The 21,035-nt window shown below is 34.1% G+C and overlaps 2 protein-coding genes and 1 long non-coding RNA gene across 3 annotated transcripts; all 3 read right to left on the bottom strand.

The window, feature by feature from the left end:
- Positions 1 to 516: 516 nt before the first annotated feature.
- LOC131611840 (uncharacterized) lies at positions 517 to 3,594 on the bottom strand. The gene is made up of 3 exons (XR_009287184.1): positions 3,461 to 3,594; positions 1,866 to 1,956; positions 517 to 1,148 (listed from the first exon to the last, which is right to left on the bottom strand). It is a non-coding gene; the product is annotated as an uncharacterized LOC131611840 (long non-coding RNA).
- A 3,281-nt stretch (positions 3,595 to 6,875) lies between these two features.
- Positions 6,876 to 8,606, bottom strand: LOC131614079 (uncharacterized). The gene is made up of 2 exons (XM_058885707.1): positions 7,565 to 8,606; positions 6,876 to 7,456 (listed from the first exon to the last, which is right to left on the bottom strand). Exons 1-2 carry the CDS (start codon positions 8,604 to 8,606, stop codon positions 6,876 to 6,878), a joined length of 1,623 nt encoding a protein of 540 aa, XP_058741690.1.
- A 5,845-nt stretch (positions 8,607 to 14,451) lies between these two features.
- Positions 14,452 to 16,843, bottom strand: LOC131614080 (uncharacterized). Its single transcript, XM_058885708.1, has 11 exons — positions 16,703 to 16,843; positions 16,378 to 16,618; positions 16,151 to 16,241; positions 15,941 to 16,068; positions 15,757 to 15,850; positions 15,535 to 15,673; positions 15,295 to 15,452; positions 15,096 to 15,216; positions 14,838 to 15,008; positions 14,703 to 14,786; positions 14,452 to 14,604 (listed from the first exon to the last, which is right to left on the bottom strand). Exons 1-11 carry the CDS (start codon positions 16,841 to 16,843, stop codon positions 14,452 to 14,454), a joined length of 1,521 nt encoding a protein of 506 aa, XP_058741691.1.
- Positions 16,844 to 21,035: the final 4,192 nt, after the last annotated feature.

The following is a 21,035-nucleotide window of genomic DNA, read 5'->3' on the forward strand; positions in this document are numbered from 1 at the left end:
TCATCCTTAATAGTCTTTTTTATCTAACCTAGCTTAAGAATCCCAACTTTGCCCCTTAATGTACTTGCCATTCGTATAACCGTTGTCTAACTTCCCTAATCTCTTTAAATGCTAAACGCCTGTTTTCTTTCTAGAGAAGATGCTCCATTACTATCCAAGTATTGTAATTGTTTTTTTTAATTGACATCCATGGCTGCTTTTCAATTCCAAAGAGACATCACCTTATTAATAGTTAATAAACTTTATCTCATCTCATTCTGATCTCACCAGAATGAACATCCAATAATTTTTCTACAAAGGTTCCCCCAAATAAGGTTCTTACTCGTAATCATTTGTAAGTTTAACTTCCACTTGTCCCCACTCAGCATCTCTGAGTGACGAGAACAAACACAACTTCCAATCCATATAGTTACTAAAGGAATACCTTGTAATTATTACTCGATTCAAATTTATTCCTTCTAAACCAACACATCCAAAGAATTCAGAGACACATATCGACCAAAGTCGACTAATGCTCTAGGGTTTTAACTATCCTTTTTACTGAAGTACTATAGGGTACATTAACTTCAATTAAGAAACAATCGATTACCTAAGCATATATCATGCTTGACTCAACACACAAAGCACATAACACATAACATATAGGAATCCAAACATTTACTCCCACTAAACCCAACACTTAATCAGCTTAGGACACCCGACTCACAAAGCCCCGTGAAAATCTAGACCAAAGCTCTGATACCACAATGTAACACCCCGATTTTTAACAGCGCGAGTGTATTTTTTTTCAAAATTAATGCCTTACAAAATATGGACCACTGTCCTTTTAGGAATAATAAAAATGATAAATCAGAGTACGAGCTGTTCGGTCTAAGTCTTTTCCATAAATAGGCCCAGCGCAATGCCCAAGGTCATAAAATTTTTGACCACTTGAATATAATTGCGTACAGAGTATTTGACAACAAGTAAAGGTCAAAACCACACACACAAATTAAGCATTCAGCTTTAACAACAAACTTCCCAAACAAACACAGACAACACTCTGAAACAAAACCCTAAGCTGATTTTGAACTCCTAGCCAAAGACATTCACATCTTGCAAGTCTTCACGACACCAGGATACCTTAACTATCCCCAATTGCTAACAGCCTGGGTGGTCGTTAGCCACAACAAAATAATAGTAGAGGGTCACGATCTAAAAATAGCATATACGAAAGAATACACACATGCAAGTAATACATGATATACAACAGTCACAATATTTATTTCAACAAATAAAGTAATGCACAAAAATCCAAATGCAGACTCTACATGGGTGTGATCCCCCTAACCGGGTTCCTCACATGCATGAATTCCGGAATTTTACCTCTCTGCAGAGAGTCGTAGGCACATCCTACTAAAAAGGTTCTGCCTCACTAAAAGTGATCCCAACAGACACCGAGGTACTGCCTCACTAAAAGTGATCCCAACAGACACCGAGGTACTGCCTCACTAGAAGTGATCTCAACAGAAACCAACTCAATAAAATCCCGCAGGATTAGGTGGGCTCGTCCTCTAGAGTCCTCACCCGGTGCAGTCCTCTCGACATACACGCAACTATGATATGCATGAGCACATATATGCAAATGCATCATAATATTTCTCAATAGTCAATTCATATATTCAACAAATCATATGAACTTACATAATCTTCACATATGTAATCATAACCACAAGTCAATTCATATATTTTCAACAAATCATATGAAAACACATTCTCAAGTTTAGCATCACAACAGAAACACACATCCCCAACCGGGCACACAATCATTCATACCAGCACATATGCATTCAATCATATATAATATCGTTAGAAAGTGCCCTTACCTTAGCAAGCGTCAAACACATTCAACTAACGCTACATGAGAACGGTATGTCTCTCTCTCGACTAGGTCTCTATCTCGTTCACACTTTCAACCTTTTAAAATGCACAATTTAATTAAGTTAACACTAACCCAATTGCATACATAATTAAGGCTCTATTTCTTTGCCAATTACTTAATCAATTAGGTTTGTATAACTGTTTTACTAACCTAATCATTTTATATTAAAAATATATCTTTTCAAATATAAAATAATTTTTCCCTTAAAAGAACAATAAAATACTAATTGAATAAACTCCAACACTCTCCATTCTTCTATGGTTTCAAATAAAACTGAAATATAAGTATTACACCGATTAATTATAATTTTATCAAATGCAAAGTCCTTTTCAAACTAATCGTTTCTAAATTAAAATATATCCTTTAAAATTAAAGTAGATTTTTCACCAAAAATGAATAATAAAATATTAATATAAAGACAATTCATTAAATTATATTAATTTTTAAATTTTAGATTCATAGAAGCTAAATCGATAATTTTTATAAAATTAATAAATACTAGCTTTAACTCTTAGTCATTATATTAATTCCATATCTAAAATAGTCATTGTATAAGTTTCACTATAAAATAATTCTGTCGCAAGTGACAATTTTTTTAAGAGGCTCCTCCCTCAATTTATACTAAAAAAATATTCAAAGAATTGCCAACAAAATAATTTAGTAAAAAGTTCTATCTAAGCACTTTGACCAATACAAAAAAAGTCATGGTATTAATTATGAATTAAATCTTAATAATAAATAGTTTTGCATATGATATCTGAATATAAGTAGAATACTTTAATTCAACTCATTTTTGGCTAACCGTAATATTACGAAAACATTTTATATAAAATTCATTTCAACAATAAATAACTATACTTGAATCATTTAATAAATATACAAGTGAATAGTATTGATTGAAACTAGGAATGAACTTTAGTTATTTATTTATGGTTACAAAATAAATATTATTTAAATTTTAAATTAAAAACAAATCAATTATTAACTTTAAATCAAATTTAAAGATAAACCCAAATTTTGATCACAGTAGGTTCCAAAATATTAATATATTTAGTATTTGATTCTAAAGATTAATAATTATTTTTAAGTTTCCAATTAAAACAGATTTGATATCCTTATATATAAGTTAAGTGATAATGAATTAATTTAGTTCTTTTTGATTATACAAATATAAATTTTAGTTATAAATTAAACTCACTATTTTCAATCAATTTAATAAAAGTATTTCAACAAAAACTAGAGTAGTGAGTCCTTCTTTTTCAAAAAAAATTAATCCAACGTTAGTTAATTAAAATTGTAAGAGTATTAAATATCAATTATTTACGTATGTCGTTATGTGTATATGTACAGTTCTAATAAGTTTAATTTCCTCTTTTTTTTTCAACAAAAGTTATTAAAAATAATCAACATATTTAAAGTAACAAGCAGAAAATATCTTCATCAAAATATATGACTAGAAATTTCTTTATGGAACTTTTTAAAACTCTCATCAAGATTGGCCAGCTAAGATAATATAAAAGAGGAAAAATATTTGGTTACCTCAAGCTTTAATCTTTTCTTTAATCATCTCTTAAATTGATCTACTAAAACTCTCTCAAAGATCATTCAAATCTCACAAGGTTTATATGTAAAATGCAAGAAGAAGAAAAATATGAAGAGTGGAGGAGGGAGGTTCGGTTAACAGAGAAGAGGAGAAAGACAATGTGAGAGGTGTTGATCATTGTTTTCTTAAATAGAGAATGTGAATGAATTATAGCCATTTGATCAAATGCTAAATCCATGTGGATTAAATCTCAACCCTTAATTCTCTCTACTCACAATATTATAATAGTAATAAAACAACTAAAAATATCTAGATATTTTAGTTACCACTTGAAAGTGTGCTTGGTAATTTTCTTAACTGATGCCATGATGCTACGTAAGCAAAATACTTAGATTATATCATATTTTTAACCGAGATATACACATAAAACAATACTCGTAACGAATATCAGTCGAACGTGCATTTTATCGAAAAATAAAAATAAACATATTAAAATGTTATACGTGGAACAGAGTTTAATAAAACAGACTGAAAATGATCAATTTCAAAAATAAAAATACCCGGTTAACTAGGCTCTAACAGGTAAAAATATGACCGTAAAAAGCGCCAAAAAAATAAAACGAGCTTACCGACATGATCTACGCGTAACATAGATTAATAAAATAGTCTGATACATGTTAAAACTTGAAATATTTCACCCGCTAATTTTTCACACGGTGTCTAATCGCTTCAACCGGTCCGTCTGTAAAACTCCTATTTAAATTTTTGACAAAAGTGACAAATATTTTTCATAGATAATTAAAACTACAAGAACATGATGCTAATATTAATAGATTTTTTGTAGCACTTCGGCAAGGTCTCAATAATTGTGTTATTTATAGACAATTATATAAAAAGATCGATAAAATAAAATAGCATAATACTAGTTAATATTCTCGAATTCTTATTCATGCTATTGTACTTCTATGGGTCTTACAATCTTCATCATTGCTATAAGTGCTGTATCCAACGAAAATTTACTCCACAGTGCATTGCGATTGACAACTGCGTAACCATCACTCCTTGCCGTCCAAAAATGTCTCGTTCATCCGAAATAGCAAAAGCATGCAGGTGGAAAATCTGTTTTTTTTCAGCAATAATACTCTCTAAGATTTTTCTTCAGTTGTTTTAATCTGCTTGATACGTATTTTTTCCTGTGTAGGAATTTAAAGTACCTTGTGGTTCGTGATCGATGGGAACGATTTTCGGTCAAAAGAAATCTCAGGCGTTTATCTCAAGAGTTGAGGAGGTCATTGAAATGGAAAAGAAATCATGTTACGAAGGTGTGCGTGGATTTGGGTTTGAAGGTATCGGATACTGAGACATGCAATTGGGAAAAGGAGAAGAAGTTGAGGAACATCTCGGCTGTGTGGGAACGAAAGATGGTTGACATCAAGTGGAGCGGCAAACGCGAGGGAAAGAAGCTTGGTTTAAACTTCGCCGTTGTTGAAGATGTTCAGGCCGTTTCAGATATTATGATAGGCGCCGGTCTTGATGTGAACCACAGAGTCGTCGACGTGTGTGAGGGGCTGTCTATTGTGTATGTGGAATTTGAAGGTGAAAGGTATGGCATTACTTTGATTAGATAAGTAAATATTTACATCTTTAAATATTTTGTGTAGTTTAAAATTTGTGTTGTAATTAACTTATTTGTATGTATGGTAAGGAATGGAAGGTGTGGTCGGATATGGTTGCCAACATGAAAAATTGGTAAGTAAATTATGTGTAAGACTGTCTATTAATTGTATAACCTGGTTATTCCGGATTTAATGTGGTGATATGTAAGAAACTGTATATTTTTATTTTTTTAAGTATTGTGTTTGTCTAACGCATACATTTGTTATTATTGCAGAATAATCGTGTTAATGTTTTGCTATTACAACTTTTGAGATTGCTGAAGGATGGCGGCTTGGCAGTCATCTGGTTGCAGGGGATGTTGAATTCTGCATTCTCATAAGTTAATCTGGTTTTTTTAATTTTATTTTGATTTTAATTTGGCAAATGTCTGGACTGTAATCGCATAATGGATCTCCTGTGCCGGTATTTTTTTTTATTCCAAACATTGATACACCGTGGTTTTGCAGAAATGGTATTATGCTATTTTAATCGTATATCTTATTTTGCTTTATATAATTGTATGTTGCGATTATTGTTTTTTCTTTTATATTAGTGCATACACCATTGAATTAGGAACTGAAGGGAAGGTTGATGGATTAGAACAGGAGTGGATCCAAATTTTTAACCTTCACATTAGATATCATGATTAAATTAATTTCAGAAATATTCTGTTGCTATAATTTTCATTTTAATGTATGGTTCGTTCAATAGTTCGTAATTTGGTGCTATTTAGCATGTATATAGTATTGTTGATTACATCAACAATATTTGCATGATTGAATAATGTTACATAGTGATGTTTTTACAAAATCGCAGCATCTATTTTGTTTAATTTAGTCGATGCGATGCTGAAAAATACAGTATCATTTGTATCAATAGCTTGTGAGTTTTGAAAGTATAATAGTAACTTGTTTGTACGATGAGTATATTGGTGTTGGTCACATTTAGCTGGTGCTGAGTAGATGTTAAGTCTGGTTATTGTTTTTCTGCAAGTACAATGCAGTGGTGCTGTTATTTTATAATCTGAATAGCTTCTTGCTAAGGGGCTGGAATAGTGTTATTTGGATGTCATGGTTTTGTTCCCCTTTTGCATATGTTTTGTATTATAGAACTATCTGCACTTGCAGTGCAATATTGAATAAATATTTGGCTGTTTCAAAAAAAAAGCAGCTTGTTTGTAGGAAAAATGAAATTTCTATGGATTTCGGTTGTATCAGAATAAATGTGCAAGTATTTTCTGTTTAATATATGTGTTTAATATTAAACATCTATTTATCTTCAATGGATATCAACCATCTGTTTGGGATGTGTACTGTAATAAAGTATAGGTTATTCAAACCAATGTTGTATAATAGAGTTTGCATTATCTTCAACATAACCTAAAACTACATGATGCAGTTCAAATTAGAGCAATATCTAGATAAGTGCAAGTGCAATTGATAATTAGTTTAAAAGACATAGTAAAGCAATCTCATAATTGGGTAAACATTTCAGACTGTACCGAAAATACAAACAAACACAACAATGAAATTAACACAATCTTCTCTACCATTCAATAAATAAAATAAAAATTCATGTGCTTTTAATCAGGGTGGGCGGTGGCTGGTGACATGTTTTGTTGACTTCGCCTTTTCAACCTGAAACAAATTAATGTACGTCAGTATATAAACGGCATGAGATACTAAGTATATTTATAACTACCAATATACATTAAAACATAGAGATATAATGGGCTGTGGAAATGTGGATTACCAGTTAATAAAGTGATTGAAAAACTTCCTTGTACACGACATTTGTAGTCGTCGACTGCGGAACATTGTCGTTGTCATGAATCAATATATTTAAACCTTTTTTGTTGGTAACTCTAGATATGGCAACATATAATTGACCATGACTAAAGACCGGAGTAGGCAAATACAGTCTGACGGTATCAAGAGATTGACCTTGTGATTTATTAATTGTCATAGCATAAGAGACAATTATTGGAAATTGTCGTCTAATCAACTTAAATGGCGAAGGAGACTCTGAAGGCGACATAGACATTCGAGGAATGTAAAAGAGGTTACCTATATTTTTGCCAGAAATAATTCTTGCTTCAATGACATGATTGGCCAACCTTGTAACAATAAGTCTTGTGCCATTGCACAATCCTTGAGATTGGTCTAAATTTCTCATCAACATAATTGGTGTACCAACCTTCAATTTGAGAATGTGATTTGGTAGACCGGATGTTCTTAGATTACTCAAAAATTCAGGTGTTAGAACTTCGTAAGCTTCACTGTATGTCGCATCGGTCTTGTCTATCTCGTCAAAACTAAAATATTCCTTTTCTTCCCCTAAAGATAGAGAAAAATATTATTATAACGTCGGATAATGAAAGACATCTTATACATACAAATATTTGACCAATCTGAACATTAATGTGATATGTTAATGATATGTACCTGGAGTTAGGTTCAAAATATAATGGTTGATTTTGTCAACAACTTCAATTGTTGATGCAAGAATTGCTTTGCCTTGCAAATAATCAGGACGGGTATAATTTTGCAACAAATCCGGGTACGTGCTTTCAACGATGGCTTGTATGGGATCTTCAAAATTTGTAATTAGTAACTCCTGAGGGATCTCTATATCGGCCAATCCATCGTTTGGTTCAGATAGCCTACCATCGCCGACATCTAGTATCCATTTCGAGAATTCTGCAATATCATTACTGTTCTTATTGCCTTTATCATTCCTAAGCCTCATATTTCTGGTTAGAGTCAGGACCTTGCAGTGATCCCACACATAAGATGAGAATATTGATGCATGCACAATATCTGAATGGGAAGCTCTTGGAACAACGGGAAGAATCTGCCAGAAATCTCCGCCGAATACAACAACTTTGCCTTCAAATATTCTTCCCGATAGGCCATTCTGATTCATGAGGTCTTTAAGTGTTTTGTCTAATGCCTCAAAGCAATTTTTATGTGCCATGGGTGCTTCATCCCAAATGATCACATCAGTTGCTTGAAGTAACTGTGCATGCTCTGTATTCTTGTCGATATTGCACGTAGAGTTGTCAAGAGTCGGCCCTGGAATTTTGAACTTTGAATGGGCAGTTCTTCCACCTGGTAATAATAATGAAGCTATGCCACTTGAAGCAACAGTAATACATATTTTTCTTTCCGAACGGAGTGCACTTGACAGTGTTCTCCACATGAAAGTCTTGCTGGTACCTCCATAACCATGCAAAAAAAACACCCCCTCTTTGTTTCTCGACGGCTTGCATGATGGTTTCAAAAATACGGAATTATGTCCGTAATTATTTCCAGCGTAATAATGTAATAGAGTTGCAAATAATATCGAGTATTTTGTATGATAACCTATGAGTGCTTTGAACAGAGCTGTGAAATTTTTTCTTTCGTCATTAACGCTGTAATCGCGTTCGTCATAAATCAGACGGTTGCCAATGTCTCTTGTGACATATGAGCCGGGATATGGCATATCCTTAAACTCATGCAAGCTTCATCGATTGGACTGCAACATGTCCTCAATGGCGATGAGCGTCAAGTTTTTCAATTCATTGTCCGTTAAATGCAGGTCTATATCCAAAAAAAAAAGAATGAACCAATTAAACAAAATAATCATTTATTAAATGAGCAGCTACGATATCTCAATACTATATTACATTAATTTCCTGGATGTCTGCCTTACTTAACTGGGAAAAGTAAATATAACATATGCATACATGTAGAATGTATATTTGGACTGTTTTTTGTTATTATTAACGTCTTTGCATTCTTCCATGAAAATAATGTAATTTTCGACTAACTATACTAATAACCAACATACCAAATGATAGACCAGTTAGTTAGAATGTACCTAATTTATTGGTTGCTTGCCTCTGCTGGTAAAGAATGCCGTCTGCCAATACTTTCCAAGTTTTAACCCAAACATGGTTAGGTTTATTCATTGTACCAGATAGTAACATGGTGACAAACAATTGTCGCAAGAAATAACCTGAACCCTAATCTTTGGCCTCGTATATTGCCGAAACATATTCTTTATCATCATTAAGAAATCCCATTTCGAAACATGCATCCCTAAAACTGTCCCGAACAATTCCTCCCACCCTTTTTATGTCCTCGTAGCATGTAGGTCCCTTTGCTACAGTTAACATCATTCGAAGGTAAAAAAGCTCACCTGTACTTGGCGGGACCCATATAAGTCTTCCAATTGTATTACCTCTTTTGCATGGTCTCCACCGCCTGTATCTTTTGTCGTAAACAAATCTTATGAGAAACTTGGAGTAAGTCAAATCTTTTGCCTCTGGATATGTCTTGTTGGCTTCCATCCAAGCGGTAAACATAGACTCTTTCACACTTGGTTTTTCAAGTACCTCATCAATCAACTCATAATCAGTATAGTAAACACAATTGTCTCCATCGAGATGAAAAAACAATCTCTCGACCGCGGGCGACCTTCCATGAATGGGAAATGCGAATATCCTCCAGCATGCTTCGCTTGGAGAGACATATCTACAGTCAAGATATTGTTTTATTTCATCAAGATTTCCATTTAAAGATGATCCATCATTGGTACTATCAAAAATACTTGCGGTAATTCGGTCGTATCCTTTGTTAATATATTTGAATAAGTACTTAACGGATGTTCCCTGATTACACCACTCAATGTTGATGTGAGCCTGTAATTTCTTCAACAAATATGGGTTATAAGGAACTACAAATCTGTTATCAAGATGAACATGATTTTTGGTAACTGTAATTCCAGTATCTCTTCTCATGTACAAAGGATATCCTTCGTGGTCAACAACAGTGCGATCCTGAAATTTCTTCGGGAAGAATTTTGAGCATTGATTGTTTTTCATACACGGCGATGAAGTGTTTGTGTATCCGCATGGATCATATGTGTTTTCACCAGATGATAGAGTTGCATATCATCGTCTTCGGATGGAATTTCTGCTGAAATGATGTTGTTTATATCTTTTGGAGAGGGACACTTGCTTTCAGGATGCATAAATAACAGAATATGTGCATGTGGTAAACCTCTTTTTTGAAACTCAATTGTGTATATATCTGCAATAACATAAAAAAGCAAAACAATAAGAACAAACATTACTCAAAATAGCAATGAGTTAAAGCCAGACGGCCCATGTATATTAGTGCATCGTATAACGACTTACATGCAACAACTCGACCCAATACATGCTTTTTTGTTAAATCAGACAACATCTCATCCAACTTGATTTTAAAAATTCGTGATATGAGATCAGGCCGATCGTGAGGATGAAGCTTTATTTCGTCGGTAAGTCTCTTAAGTTCCGGCCACTTTGAATTGCATGTAAAAGTGATAAACAGTTCGGGAAAACCAACGTGGCTACAAATAGCCATTCCATCAAAATAAAGCTGCTCCATGTATCTCCTGCGACCAACATAGGTTGACGGAAAAACTACCCTTTTACCTTTGTTTGAACCTTGTGTGTCGGATTCTTGGCCTGGACCGGTAAGATTGGAGTACTTAGAAACTCTAAGTTTCTTCTGATGCTTGCGAATATAATTCAATCTTTGAGATTCCATCATACTGAATCCATCAACCAGAAATTGCTGAAACAGTCTCCGTGATCTCAAAAGCGTATGTGCCTCATTTGCTCTTGTTTGAATGCGATACGCAAGCCATTCTCTTATGGTTAGATTATTCATCTTTTTTTTTAGAACTTGTTTCCCTGTGTAGAACAGCAAGCCTAAATCCGTCTTCTCCATAAGGAAAGAGTAGGGGATATTGTAAAGCAAGATATGCTGGGTGAAACTCACTTATTCTCTTTAGCTTAACGCTTTGTCTCTCAAGAATAATGTCCCTTTTATCTCCGGTGTCAACGTCGCCTACTATCAATGCAGCAACTTCTGCAACGTTGGGTTGATTGTAAATTCTACCATCTTTAGATCTATCTGTAATTAATCTTAGTTTCAATTCTGGTACATCGGAATGTCGTAGCCTGTCTGCAGCCATCCTAAAAGATTTAGCATGTGTGTTGAACTCGTCGAGCATATTCTTCAATTCGGTCACAACGTGCGGAATTATATTAGGATTGTTTCTGAAAAATAAATTACAACACGTAAATTAATATATATCCAAATAATTTAAATTAATAAACATATAATATCAATGTAGTCTATTATATAATCAAACGGTGATGAATTACCCCATTCCTTTGATCCTATGTTGTACTTCATTTTCAGTGTCGTAAATATATAGCTGTGAAAATCGGGGTGTCTGTCCATTAAGCGGCATCATGCTCCCAATCCTATGGCAGGGCTGTCCATGTACTCTTATGTTAGGAGGACCTCCACCGGCATTGAACCTGTTGTCAAACTTCATACCAGAAGATGTAAAGGCAAACATCATGTTGTACAATCTACAATATTGCTGATAATTCTGATTATCCGCACCATTATCTTGAAACAACAACTGGTTAAGATAAGGAGGAGGTAATTTCAAAAGAGGAAGTTGAATCTTGCCATTTCCACAACACTGTTGGAATTTGGGGACAGAGCTATGTTTTCGTTTATCAGTTTTCTCTCTGTACCACATAAGTGCCCCACAACGTGTACATTCTATTGCAGGATCACCTATATCTGAGTATCCTGGAAACATATATAACAGAAATCATAATACGCCCATAACAAATGAACAAAAGTTGAAAAAGGAACTTGAAATTTACTTTTTTTATAATATAATCTACTCGTTAAGAATGTACAATAGTATGACATGATAATATAACATTTTCAAATAACATGTAACCTGAATCGTGGTGATTAAAGGATCCATAATTTGTATTTTGCTGGTCATGGTCATCCACGCTTGATGCTGAATCATAGTCGGGATTCTTGTTTACGAACTCACATTCACTATCACTAAAAGAATTGTCCGATCTATCCCCGTCCGAACTATCATCATCTTCAATCTCTACGTCGGTTGTACCAGAGCGGTTGCTTGTGGAGGAAGAGATACCACCATTGGCAACATTAGAAAACTCGTTGAATAGATTCGCTGCGATGGTTCGGACATCATGAGTTTTTTTCTTTCTGCTGGACGAAACAACGGGTGCTATAGGCTGCAATAAAATTCATAGCACGGTGTTTATATCAAGAGGAAAGATTTAAGCTTTTGTAAGTAAGTTTAACACATGTTGTAACTATTGGGATATACGTACCGGAGAATGAAGATTATCAGTTTCTACGGTGTTACAACTTCTGTTTGTGGTTGGTATTGTGCGTGTGCGAGATTTTTTCAAATTTATAGGTGACTTTCTCCTCTCACGTGCCATTGCAGATCTCTGTGCAGGGGTGAGTGAAACAGCAATAATATTTGATATGGAGCTGCCAGGTGAGAAATGACTACCGGTCGTGTTAGGCTAAGGTGTTGGCTGATAGACAATATTTTCGTATGCATGTGTTCCACTAAGATTGTACGACAGAGATTCTTTCAGACCAGTTTGCAATGGTTTGGATGATGATTTTGCAGTAACACTGAGTGGTGAGCGACGATTCTGAATGCCTATATTACTGATAGATGAAGTTATATTAGAAAGTGGTATCCTTACATTGTCACGTAATGGATGATTGAAACTGCTATAACATATCTTGAATTCACTTCCATTCTCATCAACTTTATTTCTTTTTTTTCTTTCATTCAAGACAGTTCTCCTGTGCCTTCTTGCGAGTGCCGATTTCCTCTTCCTATCAATGATAGTTGTATCCATGGTTAATGAGTTACAAAATGATTTACACTGTCAGTCATATAAAAAATACATGATAAGAGAACCGATTTTTTGATGTTGTTTCGTTTTAAAACATCAGCATCAATCAAAATATGTTATAAGAATAGAGTTTGAATCGTTGTGTATATATAGATATTTTCACCACACAGGTACAAAATTTGACTAAAAAAAAAACAAAAAAATGCATAAAACTCAAAGAGTCATCTACAATGAATAATTCATAAAGTGCACGCCATGGCTACTAATATCACGAATTCACACGCACATACAGCAAGCTCAGCATAAATGAAATGTGCATGACATATGTTTTCATCATTACACTTTTGGTTGAAGAACGTGCTAAGCAGAATAACCAATCGTTTATGAGAAACTTGAAAGGTGCATCATCAGGCTAAGACATACTCAAGTAACCATTATGTATACGTTTAGCTTTTATACACAACATGATTTCATAGCTATATTATATGGAACAATAAATATGGCATCATAGTTTATTCTTTCTATGAAAGTTAACTTATAAGATGTCTTACCCAAATATATAAGCATCGTATTTGATACGTGAATAACACGGGATTCAATATATTTTTTAATAAATATCACCACGTAGCAACCAACCACATCCGTCTAAAATCTCTACATTGTATGATATGCCAGCCAATTACCTCCACTGTAAATCATCCCATTGTATGATATGCTGGCAATAATGGGTAGAAGTATAATTTGCAACCACTCAGATACAGTTTGTTGAAGTGCTGTGTCCAGAGATAGAAAGAGTTGAACCAAATAGTGTTGCTATATGTTTTAATAAGAAAATCACCTTAAGACAAAATATGTTTTAATAAAAAATCGAAATAGGATAATGCTATAATAATTATATAATGCCCTGGTTGTATGCAATCTACATAGTATGTGAAAAAAAATTTAAAACAGCAACAAAAGACAACAATATTGTATGGCGATAAAACATACAAACTTAATATGTTTAACATATTTTTATCCAATATTCAAATCGTACTTCCATTAAATATTGAATCACGAGGCATCCTTAGACGCATAAAGCATATAGTAATGGGATGTTTTTTTTTTTTTGTAGTGCAGAAGAAACAACACATTTGAGACAAATTGATCATCTCAATTTTAAGATATGCCATGAGTCTTGTACGAAACATTTTTATAGGTCGTTAGTAAACAACGTATCGATAAAAATCTAAGAATTTTGTTAAAGTTTATTAAATAAAAAGCATACTCCTTTATTTCTTGATCCATATAGAAAGGTTAAATACAAAATTATTCTACACGTAAAACCAAATTATATATAAATAACAATAATTAGACAACTCAAGAAATCATATTTCCTAATTAAAAAAGCCGTTGTTAAAAATAGTTGCTGCAATTTCTAATTTGCAAGAAATACAATAACTTAAAATTCAAAACTTGATTTTTCCCATAAGGTTCAAATCATATAAAGTACGCCAACATAAAGTGTTCATCGGAAACAAAAAAACAAATCCTACAAACTGGGTACAACACATATTCCTTGCTCATCGTCCACTACTCTTCCTTCTTGATATCTTTAATTAACTTCGTCGACGAAAGCTGTACACCTTCAAATTCCTCAACAGATTCGCTCAAAATTCTCTTGGAAGGGGTAAGATTAGTATTTGAGGCAGAAGGATCATAATCGGCTGAGACAGACAGAGGTTCCTGAAATCATGCGCATGGAAAAAAAGTTCTTGTCAAGCAAAACATTTGCAGACGATAACAATCAGATACATTCAGCAAGTGAATTATGCAAAACTTACAGAAACACTTGGAAATTCGTCCTGGGATGTTGGTTCAATTATGCGCAGATGTAGGCTGCATGAGAAATAACAATTCGTCAGTATCTTACAATGTAATTAAATGTCCAGTTAATAGCCACAGCGAAACAAATTTACCTCTTCAACTCTAAAATTTTCCTTGACTCTGCTACGGGTTTCCGGATCATCTCTGAAACCAATCACAGAAAGGCGTCCATTTTTTGGTTGGAATACAGCTCTGATGGCCAGCTCACGCTTCAATATTGAATCAAGTTCGTAAGGAAATTCAAGCGGATCATACTCCCCACTCTTGTTTCATAAAAAAAATAAAAAAATATGTTAGAATACATTTATTTGAATTATGGACATATAGAATGATGAAGGGAGGTCATGTACCCTTTTTAGACCATTTATAATCTCAGCCGCGGATTTGCCTACCAACTTAACACAGTCGACGTCCCAAAAAATGAACTTTGCATTGCATTTACCGTCAACAGCCAGTATTTCCAGTTTAAACCTACAACATGTTATATTATATCATAAGCCATAATAAGATATAGAAAGAAAAAAAATTCTGAAATAGCTTAAACAATACCTGGGCACGGGAGAAGGACTTATATGCTTGGCATAACACTGAAGCTTTCCATCCCTCAGAGTCACACTCTTTGTACAGTCAACACATCCATCGTAATACCATCCAGATTGTCCAACATCAAATTTATCCAGCGTGGCAACAGTTACGCATGTAGTTTCCTAACATACAAACCCAATATAAATATTTAATGATGAGCGGTAGAAAATTAATAATATACATTCAAAGTACGTGATCGCTTGCCTGCTGCAAACCCCCTATTTCTGCAAGACTTAAAACATCAGCTTTCCATAAAAACTTATCGAAATCCGAGTATTGTGAATTCTGTGATGCACTAACTTGCACGACTGTATCTGATAATTTTGGGAAATCACCTTTAAAACTGCATCAGTAATAATAAGGGAATGCATGTTAGAATTATATTATCTATCAAACGGTCCATAAAAAAAAAGACGATGCAAATACCTTTCTTTTAGCTTAGAAACCTGTTCAAAACCTGTATCATTAATAACTAGTTTTGTGCCATTCCACGCATTGGATACGTTTAAAGGAAAGTTGCCTACAAAGATATATTAAATAATGTCAGAATGTCAAATTGTTTATAGATCTATTATATCACATAAAAAAACACCAAATCAGAAGCATATACCTTGAGCCTCCTTTATTCGAGCATTAATCAGAAGTACAACCATATTACCAGCATCCTTATTTTTTGTCCAATACTCATTGAATTGGATTGCAAATATTCCCCATAAGGTACACACAACCATGTATTTGCTACAATACAATAAAACAGATCCGTTAAAAATATAAAAAGATCACATGCATATGTATAAGAGTGGCTGTATATGGATCTCACCTATTATCAGTAATTAAAAAAACAACTTTGCTCTTGTTGTTATCAGAACTGACGTGCGATTGAGTAATCTCTACAACTCCACCAAGAACATCTGAAACATAAGGAGGTGCAACATAAGATAAGCGCGTATATAAGTCAAAGTTAACACAGGTATAAACTCAGAGGTTAAAAATTCAGAATTAGTCCAAGACGACGGTTACCAACTAAAATATTTGATTGGAACTTGCCATCTACAATGTCAGCCAGACTAAGTAGATTGAGAACATTAACAGGAATTTCTGGGTTGTCCGTTTTCTTAAGGGAAGTTGAACCACAGAACACGAGCTTGTGTTTGTGATCGTTGGACTTAAAAGAGAAGTCATTGGAACCTACTTTAAAATTCTGTATTACGTATGAACAACCATGACAGAGATATTCCTTGAACTTGGCAACCAAGTAAGGAGGCACAACAGCTTGAATCATAGATCTCTACATTAATAAAAAATTATGGAATCAGGTTCTGGTCCAAAATATATGTAAAATAAGTGTACACAAAAGAACATGAATGCAAACCTTAGAATCCACGAGAATCATTTCAAGGTGTTCCTTCTTTGAAGCACTTGTGACCGACCAAATATGTCTGCACCTAACAAAAATCTTCCATAGGTCCTTTGAGTCATTGATATCTCTCACATACTCAATTGGACGCGCCATTAATTTCTATTCACGTTTTACCTGAATAAATAGATATTAATATACAAACTAACAGCAACAGAATGTTAATATAAATGAGAAAACATATATAAAACCTTGAGTAGTTTTGGTAGAACGATTTTGGAATGAATGGCATGCAGGTGAGGGTATTTATAGTGGAGCTGGGCACAATGCAGCATGGAAAGTTGAAAGGTTTTGGTTGTAGGAAGTTGTCCTAAGTCCCTTGCGTGATGATGCAGCTGCTGTCTAGGGTTTTTAATTCCAACAAACATCCATAAATGCAGAAAAGCACACGCAACATATATCATAATTACATTTGGTTTTTCAGTATGCTTGAAACGTGATAAAAGGAGAAAAAAAACAGAAAAATTTTGGAGAAAATTAATGATACAGTTTTGCTGTGCTTGTGCCATGTCAGCAAAATTTGAATTAGAATCAACCATGATTCAGTATTTAATACAAAGACTAATGTGCCCTTAATTGTTAGATTAGATTAAGCTTAAGTCAGTTAGGGCATACGTGGAAATTCCAGGTACTTTAATCTTTATATATTGTTAATAGATTAACATCATTTACTAAAGTACCCTTATTTATTATAGGTAGTAGAGTAGTTGAAAAACGTGAAAGCTAATATATAGGGGTATAGTAGTGAAAAAAGGTAATAAATGTTGCATTGATATTCTAAAGAGACATTTATTTTGAGACATAAAAAAAATGCAAATGAGACACTTATTATGAGACAGAGGGAATATTTTTTTTATTGTGAATAGTATGCTTGATATTTTAATAAAAGAACATTTTATTTCTTTTGAAAATAGAAAGGAATTAACTTATTATGTGCTAGACGAGTTTAATCATCCCCTTTATTTTTTACTCTCTTTATTCATTAGTTGCAAGGCGAGTTTAATCATCCCCTTTATTTTTTACTCTTTTTTGTTCATTACTATGATTTTTAACTAAATAATTATATAAGGGAAGAGCCAACATGTGCCCCAAGGCCACAAGTTAATGAGATATTTATAAAAAAAAATTGGAATGCGTGCATTCAATGTATCGAAACTTTAAATATGACTTTATTACATTTAATTACGTTTAACTTTTTCTAATTATAGTATCCTTAAGATGTGCCCTTATGGCTCATGTTAGCATGACCCATTATACAAATATATATACAATTATAAATAAAATACTCAAATTTATAATTTTTCAAGCAGGTTAATCATCCTCTTGGTTAGCAGTTGCCCTTTCATCCTCACTATCGTTCAACCCTTCAACAGTCTCTTCATCACTAACATCTACGTCAGGCGTTTCATTCAGAAACCTAAGATTCCTTCCACTTCCACTTGCATCTTGTTCCACAAACAATTTCCCATCAACTTGCATCGCACAAGCATAAGCAGCAAAATCATATGCATCTTAATCATTATTAATCTATAAAAAGTTAGGATCTATATTAGTGATTTTCGTCCATAATCTGTACTGTAACACCCCGTAATTTCAGTTTATTAATTTAAATTGAATAATTGGAATTTTAGTATTTAATCGGATTTAATTGGAAAATGATGGAGTAAGAGCTATTGGGCTTATGATGTGGTATTAGTAAAAGAGGGGTGCTAATTAGTTAGGCCTTTTACCAAGTTGTGGTTAATTTATTTTATTTTATTTTTCATAAAATAAGAAAAAGGAACCAATTGGGGAGAAAGGAAGAACACGTGAAAAGAGTAAGAGAAGAGAAAGAGGCAAGAACGTGGAACCGGAAGGAGAGTATTCAAGAGATTCATCGAGGTAAGGGGGGACTCTTCCTTTTAGTATCTCTTATGTGGTCTTAGGTAATAGGTAGATTGATGTATGGTTGATTCAATTAGATATTGGGATGGTTAGGTTAGGGTGTTCAAATTGGATTGGATTGATGATAATTGTGTGAACTATTTGGTTAATAATGCGTTTTAATGATGTTTTATGGTGTATAATTGAATGTATGATGATTATATGCCTGTGTGTGATGTCTGGAATCGTTTTTGGGTGAAAAGAAGGTGAAATCGCAGGGTCTGTCGCAGACTTGGGGTTTGCTGAAATCACAGGTCCGCTGAGCGGAGGGGGTCCGCTGAGCGGAGGTCCCAACGTAGGTTGCTTTTGTTGGACGTCGCTTGAGGTCCGCTGAGCGAGGGTCTGAAGGATTTCGCTTCTGCCTTGCTCCGCTGAGCGAACCTTGCTGTGTGTGAAATTTCCCAAACTTCAAAATAACGTATCTTTTGATCCGTGAATCATTTCGTAGTGCCGTTTTGGGCGTTGTGAAAGTAATTAAATGTTTTATATGATGAGGGATGAATATGGGGAGTAGCTGTAACACCCGTATAATTTTAATATTAATTTAATTGGAATATTGAATTAATAATTAGAATTATTGGGGATGTTGTGAAAATAATGAATAAATAATGGTTTATGGCATTTGGGCCATATGAGTAAATAGTAAAAGAAGGAGGGTGATTTTATAATCCTTTTACTAAATTATTATTATTTTCATAAAGCATTTGGGATTTGGGAAAGGAAGAAAGAACGTGAAAGAACAAAGGGTTGAGAACACGAAGAACGTGAAGGAGAATTGTAGAGGGAGAGACCAAGAACCAAGACTTTTATCTGAGGTAAGGGGAGACTCTCCATTTAATCCCTATTATCGTGTTATGGATAGTGATGTTCATTAGGAGTATTGTTTGGATAATTGATTCTATATTCTGAATTTTCATCTGTGTTCATCATTAAATTTAGACTGATAATCCCTAATAACTGATAGATTTAGGGTATGATGAATGAAATTGATTAGGGGATCATATACTATGTGTTGCACCCCAAAATTTGCCCACTTATTTATTCCCAAATGGCTTCTACATTACATTCATACACATACTTCATATAGGCCATTCATCCAAGGCATTCATCCATATCAGTGTCGCTATCCAAGAAAACCGGTGAAAAAGAGGTGCAATGTGTGGGGTATCTGTGAGCAAAAGAGAAAGATTGAGGACTTGACTGCACAATACTGTTCTCATGGAAGTTTCCCTAAAGATCAGGATTTCACTCTCTCCAAGACAGGGCTCTGATTAAATGATACAGGCTTCAGATTCATCAAGATCGTCAAATTAGGGTTTTCTGACCAAAGTCAACTCTGTTGAATTTCTGGTCAAAATTTAATCAGGAAAGTGGTTATGGATGTGAAATATGGCTTCCTGGAAGAAATATTCATTGAAGCTTCTTTGGTTGAAGATTGATTGAGAATTGGGTCAGAAACGATTTAATCGGGAAATTCATCTGGAATCGGAGAAAATCAAAACAGGTGACTTTTTGGTCAAAGTCAAGGTCAAACTGTCAAATATTGACTTTTGGTGGAAGATCGGTCAAAGAAAGTCAATGAAATGAATAAAATCAAGTTTTAACTAAAATTTACCATTTTGGGAAAGTTAGTTAAAATGAGAAAATCCTAAAATAGAAACTTCTACACTTAGTGAAATTTCTGAAATTTTGAGAATGGTTGACCAGTTCACTTCTCAGCTTGATTTCACGTGGATCTATGCATTATTTCAGAAAATGTTCAACATCAATATTGTTCATCTCATTGAGATGAACAAATTTGTAGTTGAGTGTTTTTCCATTTGAAGCATGGTTCGTGAGTTATAGAGATGCAAAGTCTGAAGATTTTCACTGAGTCAAGTCAAGCTGCCAGACAAGTTGTCATGCTAGCGCAAGCATTTGCTCAAACATGTAGTGTGCCATTTTCCAATTGAGTTTCAGGAAATTCTAAAGATATTTTTAAGGAATTATTGAGGTCTCTATCTTCCTTGCCATGTGTTCTTCCCAATGGGCTATGGGTTGTGTTGATTGAATACGTATTGATCAAAATATAAAGGTTCAAAGTTGTCTCCTCGTCAAGTCAGGTTTTGGCCAAGGTAGGGACACAAATCCAAGGCAAGCTTTAGGCATTTTGTCGAGCATGTGGCGGGTCGTTTTCAAAGTCAATTGTAGAGAGGTATAAGCATCATATGAGAGAAAGTCCAACACAATCCTCTTCTCCTTCATGCCCTTTATCCATTAAAACCGGAATCAAGCAAAACGGATGTGTGTGCAATCATTCATGAGGCATTAAAGTCATGCCTTGATCTAGTCACGTTTTACCAAGTTCCTGAGGCCAATTCAAGAC

The sequence above is a fragment of the Vicia villosa genome, linkage group LG6 (genome assembly GCF_029867415.1).
Source record: "Vicia villosa cultivar HV-30 ecotype Madison, WI linkage group LG6, Vvil1.0, whole genome shotgun sequence".
NCBI classification, from domain to species: Eukaryota; Viridiplantae; Streptophyta; class Magnoliopsida; order Fabales; family Fabaceae; genus Vicia; species Vicia villosa.

Coding starts and splice junctions, on each gene's coding strand:
- LOC131614079 (XM_058885707.1), bottom strand. CDS start 8,606: ATGCCATATCCCGGCTCATATGTCACAAGAGACATTGGCAACCGTCTG. Junction 7,457..7,564: donor TATTTTGAACCTAACTCCAG/GTACATATCATT, acceptor CTCTATCTTTAG/GGGAAGAAAAGGAATATTTT.
- LOC131614080 (XM_058885708.1), bottom strand. CDS start 16,843: ATGGCGCGTCCAATTGAGTATGTGAGAGATATCAATGACTCAAAGGAC. Junction 16,619..16,702: donor TGATTCTCGTGGATTCTAAG/GTTTGCATTCAT, acceptor TTATTAATGTAG/AGATCTATGATTCAAGCTGT. Junction 15,674..15,756: donor GTTTCTAAGCTAAAAGAAAG/GTATTTGCATCG, acceptor TTACTGATGCAG/TTTTAAAGGTGATTTCCCAA.